This window comes from Corythoichthys intestinalis, chromosome 22, assembly GCF_030265065.1.
Source record: "Corythoichthys intestinalis isolate RoL2023-P3 chromosome 22, ASM3026506v1, whole genome shotgun sequence".
Taxonomy (NCBI): domain Eukaryota; kingdom Metazoa; phylum Chordata; class Actinopteri; order Syngnathiformes; family Syngnathidae; genus Corythoichthys; species Corythoichthys intestinalis.
The window spans coordinates 24,539,228-24,551,514 of NC_080416.1; the positions used below are offsets into that span (position 1 = coordinate 24,539,228).

Genomic DNA, 12,287 nt, shown 5'->3' on the forward strand with positions numbered 1-12,287 from the left:
AGGTTATCAATAGGGTTGAGATCTGGGCTATTTGCAGGCCATGGCATTGACTGGATGAGTCTTTCTCCAAGGAATGCTTTAACAGTTTTAGCTCTGTGGGATGATGCATCGTCATCTTGGAAAATGACATATTTTCAATTAAAGGAATAAGAAAGCTGTCTAAAATTTCAATGTAAACTTGTGCATTTATTGAAGATTTAACCACAGCCATCTCCCCAGTGCCTTTGCCTGACATGCAGCCCCATATCATTGAGGACTGAGGGAATTTTGATGTTTTCTTCAGGCAGTCATCTTTGTAAATCTCACTGGAACAGCACCAAACAAAAATTCCAGCATCATCACCTGGTCCAAGGCAGATTCTTGACTCTTGAGACCTTGTCCAATGCAGATTCTTGACACCAGGAAGAGTGGCCGTGAATGCTCACGTTTCAGTGCCACTGACGGCATAATTAAAATGGATTGGACGTCTAGCGCCGTCAATGGCAGCTGAGTTACATGAATGGCCTATATAGGGTTACGTTATCATTAACCCCCCCCCCCCCCCCAAAATTCATCCTTTGACTTCCTCCTTGTTCCTCTTTATAAATTTGAAACTTTCATTTGTTTAAGCCTTCATTCATCCAACATTACATCATTCATCTGTATAAACCTGCATTTCTGCTTTCCTTCACTATTCCTTCAGCATCCAACCTGCTGTTGTTTTTCATATGATACTGTGGTATGAAAAAGTATCTGAACCTTTTGGAATTCCTCACATTTTTAATCTGATCTTTGTCAAAATCAGAGATGAAAATAGTGTCTGCGTTAACTAAAACCACCCAATTGTTTATAGGTTTTCAGATTTTAATGAGGATAGCATGCAAACAATGACAGAAGGAGGAAAAATAAGTAAGTGAAGCTCCTGCCTAAGGAGACTTAAAGAGCAATTGAAAACTATTTTTAACCAAACATTTTAAGTCAGGTGTGTGCCCAAACACTGATGAGTGGTTTAAAGCTGCCCTGCCCACGATAAAACACACACCTGGTAAGAAATGTCTTGATGGGACGCATTGTCTAATGTGCATTATGGCTCAGTCAGAAAACCTGTCTGAAGACTTGCGATCAAGGAATGTTGATTTGTATAATAAAGCTGGGAAAGGATACAAAATCATCTCTAAAAGTCTGGATGTTCATCAATTGACAGTCAGAGAAGTTGTCTACAAATGGAGTTTGGCACTGTTGCTTCTCTCCCAAGGAGTGGTAGTCTACCAAAGATGATGCCAAGAGTTCAACGCAGAATACTCAGAGAGGTAAAGAAATAACCCGAAAGTGTCTGCTAAAGACTTACAGAAATCACTGGCACAGTCCAATATCTCTGTGCACACATCAACTATATGTAAAACTATGGCCAAGAATGATGTTCATGGGAGAACTCCACGGAGGAAGCAACTGCTGTCTAAAAAAAAAAAAAAAAAAAAAAAAAACATTGTTGCTCGTTTAATATTGTAAAAAGGCACATGGACACTCCACAGAAATGTTGGCAAAATATTTTGTGGACTGATGAAACCAAAGTTGAATTGTTTGGGAGTAACACACAACGTCATGTGTGGAGGAAAAATGGAACAGCTCACGATGCCAGCTCATGATTTGGGATTGTTTTGCTACCTGAGGGCCTGGACAACTCGCAATCATTAATAGAAGAATGAATTCAAAGGTTTATCAGTATGTTTTGCAGGAAAACCTGAGGCCGTCTGTCAGAGAGTTGAAGCTAAAAAGAGGATGGATGCTGCAACAAGACAATGATCCAAAACACAGAAGTGCCATATTGGCCCGAGTATAAGACGGCCCTGTATATAAGACGACCCCCTCTTTTTCAAGACTCAAGTTTGAAAAAAAGACTTTTTGAACACCAAATTAATTTTTATACAGAAAATAATAACATTACAGCTGAAATAAATGATAACAATATATTTTAGAGAAAAAGCATGTTATTTTGCCTCATTCAAATCTTAATATCTGAACATTTAAGTATGTAAACTAAAGTGCAATCACATTCGTAAATGAATGGTTTCTGGTTTTTGAAATGTAAATAAACCAATCTATTGTGATAAAATAACATAATTGCAATAACTGCATTAACCATCAAAGTGAAGTCTAACTGTAACTGTAGCCTTGAAACAAATCTGAATAAGGAAAAACATTGCAATAAAATAATGCAAACTGGTTAAATTTGAGAGTAGCTGAGATCTGTCATGACAGAACATTGCTTCAATGATATTTGGCGCCATTTAGCGTCGTGGATTGATATAATGTCTAGACCGCGAATATAAGTCGACCCCCACTTTTTCAGTCTTATTTCAATACAAAAAACACCGTCTTATATTCGGGCCAATACAGTAAATGAACTTCAGAATGGTTTCAGAACAACAAAATACACGTTCTGGAGTGGCCAAGTCAAAGTCCAAACTTGAACCCCATTGAGATGCTGTGGCATGACCTAAAGACGGCGATTCATGCCAGATATCCCAGGAATCAGACTGAACTACAGCAGTTTTGTTGAGAAGAATGGGCCAAGATTAGTCCTGATCGATGTGACAGACTGATCTGCAGCTACAGGAAGCGTCTGGTTGAAATTATTGCTGCCAAAGGTGGGGCCACAAAATATTAAATGTGATGGTTCACTTACTTATTTTCCCCTTTCTGTCATTGTTTGCATACTATCCTCATTAAAATATGAAAACCTATAAATGTTTGGGTGGTTTTAGTTAGAGCAGACAATGTTTTTTCATCTGTGTGATTATGACAAAGATCAGATCACATTTGTTGATTTTATGCAGAAATGTGAGATATTCCAAAAGGCTCAGATACTTTTTCCATACCACTCTAAATATGAATCAAAGCTGTCACCTAATAAATTTAGTAAAAAGCAGAAAACTTTCAAATGTGATACACAAGTAGAAAGATTTGTGCAGTAAGTGACTAATGTGGGAAATGTGCCTCATTCGTCTGGTTTTGCCAGTCACGTTTTGGGTGGGGTTTCAAGTTTATCCAAATGAGTGAATCGCGACGAACTTCGTGAACAGACGAACAGGCACACATAATTTGTGACACAGACAATCTCCCAGTGTGGATTCACTATTGAGCTAGTGCATTTCCCACTAGAATCAGTCTGAAAATAGATGACCTATAAATGCTGGGAATTAATTCTTTCACCTCATTAAGACTGCTAATTTCATGTAGCGCTTCATCTTTTTTTTTTTTTTAACTCCCTAACTTGCCCTGCTTGTTTCGAACACTTTCACTGGCATGTTTGAGAAGCATGATTATGCACATAGGAATGATACTGAATCCAGTCTTTCAGTCACCCATTTTCTATTGAACCTTGTTACCTGAAGAATTCTCACAGCACGCTTTGGAACACAGACTAGCACATGTGACAAAATGGTTTCAGACAGGAAAGAGGCCTTTTGTTAATTGCAGTCCCACAGTCTTTTTTCATTTTGACTCATTTCCTGTTGCTGTATAGAGACAACAAACACCAACAACAAAGAGGCAGACGTATACCACAAAGTAAAATTTAATAAAACGCTATAATACAGCAGTGAGCATACATTCCAGTTCCTGACGCTTTCATGTAAATTGTTAAATCTTTGCATTTTTTAAAGTAGCAGCCTGGCTGGTTAGTGACTAGCCAACATTGAGGATTAGGATTAGCGAGGTAAAACGAATACAGTGTTAACAACCACGTGAGTTAGGAATATGATCCCTCTTACCAGATAATAATTGTTGCCCTGAATTACAGCTAAACAACGTGCAAGCCCCCCCAAATCAAGTCAAAACCTGGAGCAATAGTAGTGTTAAAATGGGGGAAAAGTTAAATTGTCACATAATTATCAATGACGGCTCAGTACGACAATTATTCCATGTGCACGACACATGAAGTCTTGTCGACAGGGGGAATCAAACCTTCATTTACTTCGATTTCCCAGTTGGCAAAGTCACTCTTAGACCAAGGAAGAGTGTAGAGCTGGTATGAGCATGGCCTTGAGAAATCAGCGTAATCCATGTGATGGAAGAGGGGAAAGGCGTTTTTTTTTTTTTCATGCCTCTACGCCCTCCAGCTCAGGGGGAAGAGGAGACTTGGGATGCTTGCTCTCAAAGTGCTGCTTGAAGGTTTTGGGGTCGGGCATCTGCGACTGGAAGAAAACAGCGCAGATTTACACTGTTAGTTTCCCATATTAGTTGCTTGTTTATCACTTAGCTAACAAAAATAATCACCCTGCACACGGCACAGGTGAAGACCAACGCCGCCTTGGCCGCAGTCTTTTGGTCGTGCCCCTTAGCCTTCTTCAGCTCAGCCTGCTTCTTAGCCTTTTTCTGCTGCGACTGGATCTTCTGTTGCCCGCGGGCCATCGTGGTCAAGTCTGGTGTAAATGAATTGCATATTTAATCTAAAAGTAAATCATGCAATTCCACCTAAGAGGTCAGAAAATATTTTACTACAAATACATTTTTTTCCATCTTTCTTTCTAGGCCAGCGACATACTTTGTCCATAGATGTGAATTTCAGGGTGAGTGGTTGTTTCTATATTGCGTTAGCCTAATTGCGCAAATCATTTTTGGGAAAACAAAAGCAATTCAACAAATGAGTAAGTCCAGTTGCCTCAATTCAACCTTTGTGGATTACCATGACCTACACAAACAGACAAAACACAACTTTAGCAAGAACACTGCTTTATTATTAAAATGACTGAAAATTATGCTACTAGGCCATGGGTCAGCAACCTGTGGCTCTTTGGCATCGCCCTAGTGGCTCAGTGGAGCTTTTTCAAAAATACTTGAAAATGGAAAAGGATGAGGTAGGGAAATATGTTCTTAGATAGTCTTTAATATGGTTGTTGTTGGAGGAAAAACATGACACAAACATTCTTCGAATTCATTAATATTGTAATAAAGTTAAACTTGAGGCAACAGAAGAGGTGACCGCACTCTGAGAAAGATTGTGGAGAAGGGCCTTGGGGGACCTGTAGAAACAGTGAACTGAGTCTGGAGTAGAAACATCCAGAGCCACCGTGCACAGGCGTGTGCTGGAAATGGGCTACAGGTGCCGCATTCCCCAGGTCAAGCCACTTTTGAACCTGAAACAACGGCAGAAGTGCCTGATCTGGGCTACAGAGAAGCGGCACTGAAATGTTGCTCAGTGGTCCAAAGTACTTTTTTCAGATGAAAGCAAATTTTGTATGACATTCGGAAATCAAGGTGCCAGAGCTTGGAGGAAGACTAGGGAGAAGGAAATGCCAAAATGCCTGAAGTCCAGTGTCTTGGGTTCCATGTCAGCTGCTGGTGTTCGTCTAATGTGTTTTATCAAGGGCAGGGTCAATACAGCTAGCTATCAGGAGATTTTGGAGCACTTTATGCTTCCATCTGCTGAAAAGCTTTATAGAGATGAAGATTTCATTTTTCAGCACGACGTGGCACCTGCTCACAGTGCCAAAACCCATGGTAAATGGTTTACTGCCCATGGCATTACTGTGCTCAATTGGCCTGCCAACTCTCCTGACCTGAACCCCAAAGAGAATCTGTGGGATATTGTGACGAGGAAGTTGAGAGACACCAGACCCAACACTGTGGATGAGCTTAAGGCCGCTATCGAAGCACCCTGGGCCTCCATAATACCTCAGCAGTGCCACAGGCCGATTGCCTCCATGCCACGCCGCATTGAAGCAGTCATTTCTGCAAAAGGATTGCCGACCAAGTATTGAGTGCATAGTTGATATAATTAATTGAAGGTTGACTTTTTTTGTATTAAAAAACACTTTTTTGTATTGGTCGGATGATATATACTGAATTTTTGAGATAGGGATTTTTGGTTTTTCTAGACTTTTTTGCCAAAATCATCAATATTAGAAAAAATAAAAGGCTTGAACTACTTCAGTTGTGTGTAATGAATCTAAAATATATGAAAGTCTAATGTTTATCAGTACATTACAGAAAATAATGAACTTTATCACAATATGCAATTTTTTTTAGAAGGACAAGTATAAGGGGCACTGCATTATAAGACGCAGTAGTAGTAGTATAGTGGTTGGCGTTGTGTTATGCATCCACAAGATGGAGCTGAGCTAAATGGAATGTCATGCCATGATTAACTAATATTGATCCATATACAAGGCACATCGGATTATAAGGCTTTTGAGAAAACTGAAGGCTGTCAGGTTCGCCTCGTAGTGCGGAAAATAAGGTAATCATGAAGGCTGCATTTGTAGCCAATTTAGTCATTTTGATAGTAGGCTAATATAGATATATACAGCATGTGATCACTTCAATATAAGGCTTATATACGATTTTTTTCTCTCTCTCTCTCTTTCATCATTTTGGGTTGCCGACACCAGTACTAGGCGAACAATATGTGCACTATGATTAGGCTGGCAAGCAGTCGCGGAAGTGCGCTAGAATTCACCCATGTCAACAAGTGCAAGTTCTATCTTACTAGAATCAAAGTACTACAAGTGCAGACAAGTCTGTTCAGGTAATATGGACTTTTTTAGCTTGATATTGAAACAGATTGTAAAGATATATATCAAATATACACTTTTATTAACTAGCCAGACTTATCATTGTCATCTAAAAATGCAATCCAATAAACGTTCTGTGGTATGAGGCCTGTTTGTTTAGTCTGTAAATAGGCCACCATTATTTGTTCAGGATGATTTTAGCCTTACCCTCAAATGATGAGAAAAAAAATCAAGCGTTTCTAATTAAAACAAAAAATACAATGTGCACCAAATAAAATCGCATTCAAACGAGTTGAATTGGTACATTTTCCCGTGTGATCTTTGCTTTTTGGTGATTTGTTTTAGGAAAATCATGAGGAAATTAGTCGATGTTGACTTCACATTTGGTTAAGAGCATCCGACGGTCAAACACCGCCTACTCTTTGCAAAACACGTGAACAGAGCCATTCATAAATCGTCTATCTATCTTCTGTTGCAATCCACGAGGTTTCAATATCGCGTAAATATAAACAATTAGGCAAAATAGCTGGTTGTAACATGAATTAGCATTATGGTTAGCCCCCTTATCATTAATGCAACTCTGTGCCGTTACATCATTTGGCCACCCAAGCACGCCAATGCCACACTACGTTGCATACTATGGTAATACTGAAAAAATTACCTCGTAAAAGTAGAATGTAAGTAATGTAACCAGAGTGCGCGTCGTTCCCACGGAGTCTAAACAACGTGACAGCTGCTAAATTCCCACTGACATCATGATGGCGCTGCAACATTCATGGCCTGTCGTAAATATAAGAATTACGGCTCACCAAATGGAAAATGTAACGCCAAAGACAAAAATTTCATGATGCCATTTGTTTTAAAAGCAATACAAATAAAAATATATGTTCTTGTTAAATATTTACTCTTGCGTCGGACAGCATTTTTTCTCGTTTTCGTGAATGTTCGAGCTATCTTTAAAGTCACCAACACACCTGTGACGTTGGCAACGTTGCCCCCTTGTGGTAGAATGACGCTGGTACGCATTTACATGATTGCCAAAATTGAAACTCTTAAATTAAGCAAAACTAATAATAAATAAGCATTCTTTTGTGTATTTTACATGTTTTCTATGTTTTGGGGGCGGTTAATTAAAGATTCCATATGATTTGTGTAAAGATATGTGGTGAATTGATTTCAGTTTACAATGGCTAAAGACCAGTTCATCTTGCACCCCTGAAAACTTAAAGTTGATTTTTGATGTGAGTGGATTTAGTGAATGGTTATTGTTAAGGGTGCGTCCCACTTTTCCTACCAAAAGTAACTCTACGTTAGTGTACTTAATCAGTTTTAAAAGGTAGCTGAGATAGGCTGATGCTCTCCCAAGGCCCTTAGGGGGACAAAATAGATGAATGTGTCATAAGCATATCACATCATGCCAACCCTAGTCAACAGAATCATGTAATGACTGAAATCCTATCTCGGTGAGAAAAGTATCCAGCAGTCTGCTTGTCCTTGTAACCTTCCTGCTCCTTTTTTTTTTTTCATCATAGGAAAGCAAGACGAGCCTCTTGTGAATGGGGAAAAGTGTGTGAGGGGAACGCCCAAGTGCCCTGCAGGCAGGTTGGTGCTGTTGTGCAGGGACTTGCTAGATTACAAGACCCTGGGTGGGGTTGTCAAACCCCGAGGGGGCCGGACAGCGTGAAAGCAAATCTTCCAGGTGTCAGCCAGTCAATAGCGGCAGATAATATTATCTTCCTTCCGAGATTGGATAAGCATCATTGACTAGGAATATAAAACACTACTTTGAATAAACCTGTATCTGGCCTGGGATTGACTCCAGAACACACTAGACTCTGTGAGGATGAGCAATATTGAATTTGGATGGTTAACATATTTAAACAACAAAATATTGAGTCAAACGGCATCATTTTTACCAAAGACACCCAGCATGATGCTAATATGTAATGCAAAACACCATAGACAAGTTAGCAGAAATTAGCATGGATGTTATGTTAATGATTGTGCGTCTGCAAACAGCTCCGCCACATTCAGTATGGCCGACACATTGACTGATTACAACAAGAACCGTCTCTGTACTTGAACTGAAATGAGCTCTAACTCATCACAGCTTCTATATTAAATGGGGTGTGTTTTTGTCCCCTCAGGGCCACCGTATTTCCCAAAGTTGATTTCCCGTTGTCCTTTCCCAACCTGAAGAGGAAGCTGCCTCTCAACCTTCCTCATCTGACACTTCCTCACATCTCACCCTCCCGTTACAAATCAACTGGTTTTACCACTATGTTGCCGGACCGGTTGAACTACACACATAGAAAAGTGCAGTCACAGCAATAACAGCAGCGCATGCTGGTAAAGTTGGATCATGCGACCCAATGGTAAGCCGAATGGCAAGTTGTGATGTGCACTGTTAGAATCAAAATTCTCCAAAAGTTTAAATGTGAGCGTAAATAGTTGTCTGTTTCTGTTGCCCCTTTTACACTGCTAGCAAAAGCTTGCATTTTCCCTCGTAACTGATGCACATAAGATGGACCACCTCGCTCCAATATTGGCTTCCCTCCACTGCATGTCTGTACACTCCTTACCATAAAGAACCATCTCCTATACCAAATTTGAATGGTCTTTTTGTGAAATTGTTTATCACAGTACTGGCACGGGTGTAGATATCCACTCATTATGTATCCATGTGTAGGACAAATCATTCCATCCTGCATGCACTCGCTGGCTAACTCCCCAATCCAGGAGGCCAGGTCCGGACAAGCCCAAAGAAAAATCGTGTGGTATGTAGGACCCCCCCCCCCCCCCTTTCTTTCACATACATAAAGGCAGGAGAGGACACGGAAATCGGAATTCTTGAGCATTTTGGCAGCTGACATCGAGGTCTTGCCTGAGCCTGCTCGGAATCACGAAGCTCTAACCGTCACAACATCATGTGGAGATTGGAAAACTAATGTGTTAAAAAAAAAAAACAATGAAGTTTGCAAAAATATAAATTTAAAAGTAGAGTGAATGTATGCAGTTAATGAAGACATTTAAGCATTCATTTATAATTATTGAAGGATAAATAAATAATTGATAGATGAAAAACAAAAACAAAAAAATCGAATACAAATATGACACTAGGTGATTGGTTAATACATTCATTTTCCGAGCCACTTATCCTCACGAGGGTCACGGGGGTGCTGGAGCCTATCCCAGCTAATTATGAGCTGTACGCGGGGTGCACCCTGAATCTTTTGCCAGCCAATCACAGGGCAAAAGTAGACGGACAACCATTCGCACACACACTCATACCTAGGGACAATTTAGAGTTTCCAATCAGCCTACCATGCATGTTTTTGGGAAGTGGGAGGAAATCGGAGTACCTGGAATAAACTCACAGAAGCAAAGGGAGAACATGCAAACTCCACACAGGAAGGCCGGAGCCCGGGATTGAACACTTAATCTCAGAAATGTGAGGCGGACGTGCTAACCACTCTACGCCACTGTGCCACCTGGTTAATACATGTTATTTTATTTATTTATTTTTAAATAAGATTGTTAATACAGGTTATTTTTAAAAATCTGCATGGATTTTTTTTTTTTTTTTCAAAAGAACAATTTTCGATAAAATCAGATATAGCAGTAAAATAAACCCTTAAAACTTCCATTTTTTGATGAATTATTATTAAATTCATTATAAACTTCATAATAAAAAGGAAGGTGAAGTATAACTATCAGAAATACTTGTAGTATTGTACATAACATTTAAAAAGAAAAGTAGTAAAACAAACCAGCTTGTATTAAATGATTAGTTAAAAGACAAAATCCCATTTAAATTGTGTGTAAATGACCTAACTAACTATACATTGAAAAAAACTCAACTAAAATAAAAATTATGTTGAACTAATATTAATGTTTTGACACGTAAAAAAAAATAGAGAAAAGGAATGACATAAATGAATCATTAGAAGAAGAAAAAAAGACAATCGTCAACACACCCAACCCATTTCATTTTATTTTTTTCTAAATGACCATTTCTTGGACAAAAAGAACATTGTTGACCCCTTTGCTCTCAAATGATGGCCCATTCCTGGTTTACGATGGCATTTAGTGACACCTTCACCTGTACCTCCCTCTCCCGGGATTGTGTTTGTGTGCTGCTGGGAAGGAAAAAGAACTCCACCTGTATTTATCTAGCGCACACAACAAGGAGAGCCGCAAAGGCTCCAGCTGCTCTGTCTAACAAATGAGACAAGAGCATGCCACACACAAACAACACACACACACACACACACACAGGGATGACAACACTGACAGTTAAACTGAATCTGGATCCTTTTTGTTTAAAAAAATAAATACATCCAAAAAACAATCACCCAGATACTTCTTTATGTAAATACTGTAAGCGCTTTTTCTCTGCCAGCCCCTCATAGTTCACAATAGATTGGATGTCTTTCACCGCCAATAACAGTGAATGAGTTCATTTGACCTTGAGTAACAATTCATTTTCATGAATCATGAATTTATTTGGTTGCACAAATGTGCACAACATTTTATAGCTGGGATGTACTGTTGCTCGAAAGGGACCAATAACATTCAAACATGTGTTAAATGGAAGTCAGTACATATCTGCCATGTATTTAAAGTGATTGATTCATTCTATATTATGAAAAGCTTTTCTAGGATTTTCCTGACTTTTTGCTCTCTCACAGATGCTCGAAATGTTCATAATTCCTTTTACATTGCCAAAACCACAATGCTTCACTGTATGTAATTCAATTCATTTATTGGGTGCTTTTTACATGCACTTTGATGCTAAACAAACAGAGGTGAATTAGCATTGAAGTGGTGATTGTAGGAGCCAAACATGCACCTGCATTGTTTGCTTTAGCCTGGCTAACTCCAAACACTGGGATCTGGTCACACAATGGCTTCATTTAAGGGACAATGGCATTGTGTCAATTAATGACAGGCCTCCTCCCTGACCCTTTCCCCTTTATTTTGACAAGGGTGGACAAACTTTTGAGCTCAACGGCTTCCATTAATTACAAAAAAATAGATATATATATAGCCTATATTATTTTGCTGTCTTTTAAACACAAACGTGTGAAATTGTTTGTTTTAATATTGGATTTCTCTAAATATTTCTGTTTTTTTTTTTTATTGAAATGAAGTAATTTGAATTATTTATTTATTTATTTATTTATAATGTAGTAAATTGGTTAACAAATCATTAAATGTGATAACTGAATTCATAACGTTTTAATGTAATTACAATAAACTCCTCGAGGTAGAGGCGTGGCCTTAACCTGCCCTTCCTCAGCCCTGAGCCAATCAGAAGCAAGCTTCTTTCCCCCGCGGGCAGCCAATCATCAGCGACATCACCTTCCCCTCGTTCGCCTCAGTTCGCCTGTGAAAGAATTTGGCTTTGCCAAGCGATAAAGCGACGCCAATTACAAACATCGGCGTGTTCAAGTGTGTATCAATCATGTTAACATCGGGATAAAGTCCTAAAGTAGACTTTTGTGTACAGAAAGAGAGCGGAGAGGGGGGAAAACGCGGGCTTTTACCTGCCAGGTACCGGGAAGAGAGTCAAGAGGGTGGAGGTGTAGGAGACAGGAGGAGGGGAGTTTTAAAAAAAAAAGTAGTTGCGGAAAAAAGAAAAGTGGACTTACCTGTACGCCAACTTCTGCCAACCCGCTCGCTCTTATCACCTGCTCCGACTTGAAAGTCCAGTTCCACCAGGCAGCAAGCCGGGGAGAGGAGGTGAAATATGTCACAGGAGACAGACAAGTAAGTGATCTTGCCGGCGGA

The 12,287-nt window shown here is 39.4% G+C and overlaps 2 protein-coding genes across 5 annotated transcripts in view; one reads left to right on the forward strand and one right to left on the reverse strand.

Moving 5' to 3' along the window:
* Positions 1-3,538: 3,538 nt before the first annotated feature.
* On the reverse strand, positions 3,539-12,283 carry znf706 (zinc finger protein 706). 2 transcript variants are annotated; one of them, XM_057828364.1, is made up of 3 exons: positions 12,149-12,283; positions 4,258-4,403; positions 3,539-4,175 (listed from the first exon to the last, which is right to left on the reverse strand). In XM_057828364.1, the coding sequence occupies exons 2-3, from the start codon at positions 4,390-4,392 to the stop codon at positions 4,080-4,082; spliced, it is 231 nt and encodes a 76-aa protein (XP_057684347.1). In that variant the 5' UTR covers positions 4,393-4,403; positions 12,149-12,283; the 3' UTR covers positions 3,539-4,079. The 2 variants fall into 2 exon arrangements, with proteins under 2 accessions (XP_057684347.1, XP_057684346.1); XM_057828363.1 differs by lacking the exon at positions 12,149-12,283 and adding an exon at positions 7,156-7,348.
* grhl2b (grainyhead-like transcription factor 2b) overlaps positions 6,420-12,287 on the forward strand; it is a 38,051-nt gene continuing 32,183 nt past the window's right edge. Inside the window, exons 1-4 of one of the 3 annotated variants that reach the window (XM_057828359.1) lie at positions 6,439-6,508; positions 8,027-8,096; positions 8,642-8,869; positions 9,184-9,271. In XM_057828359.1, the coding sequence (XP_057684342.1) occupies positions 8,857-8,869; positions 9,184-9,271 (101 nt within the window). In that variant the 5' untranslated portion in view covers positions 6,439-6,508; positions 8,027-8,096; positions 8,642-8,856. Of the gene's footprint in view, positions 6,509-8,026; positions 8,097-8,641; positions 8,870-9,183; positions 9,272-11,843; positions 12,267-12,287 lie in introns of those variants that run through there. The other 2 variants (XM_057828358.1, XM_057828360.1) reach the window with 2 other exon arrangements.

What these genes read in the sequence shown, in the direction of transcription:
- znf706 (XM_057828363.1), bottom strand. Translation starts at nt 7,267, where the DNA reads ATGTTGCAGCGCCATCATGATGTCAGTGGGAATTTAGCAGCTGTCACG. An exon ending in TTACATTCTACTTTTACGAG is followed by an intron (nt 4,404 to 7,155) that starts GTAATTTTTTCA and finishes CATTTACACCAG; the next exon opens with ACTTGACCACGATGGCCCGC. An exon ending in TCACCTGTGCCGTGTGCAGG is followed by an intron (nt 4,176 to 4,257) that starts GTGATTATTTTT and finishes GTTTTCTTCCAG; the next exon opens with TCGCAGATGCCCGACCCCAA.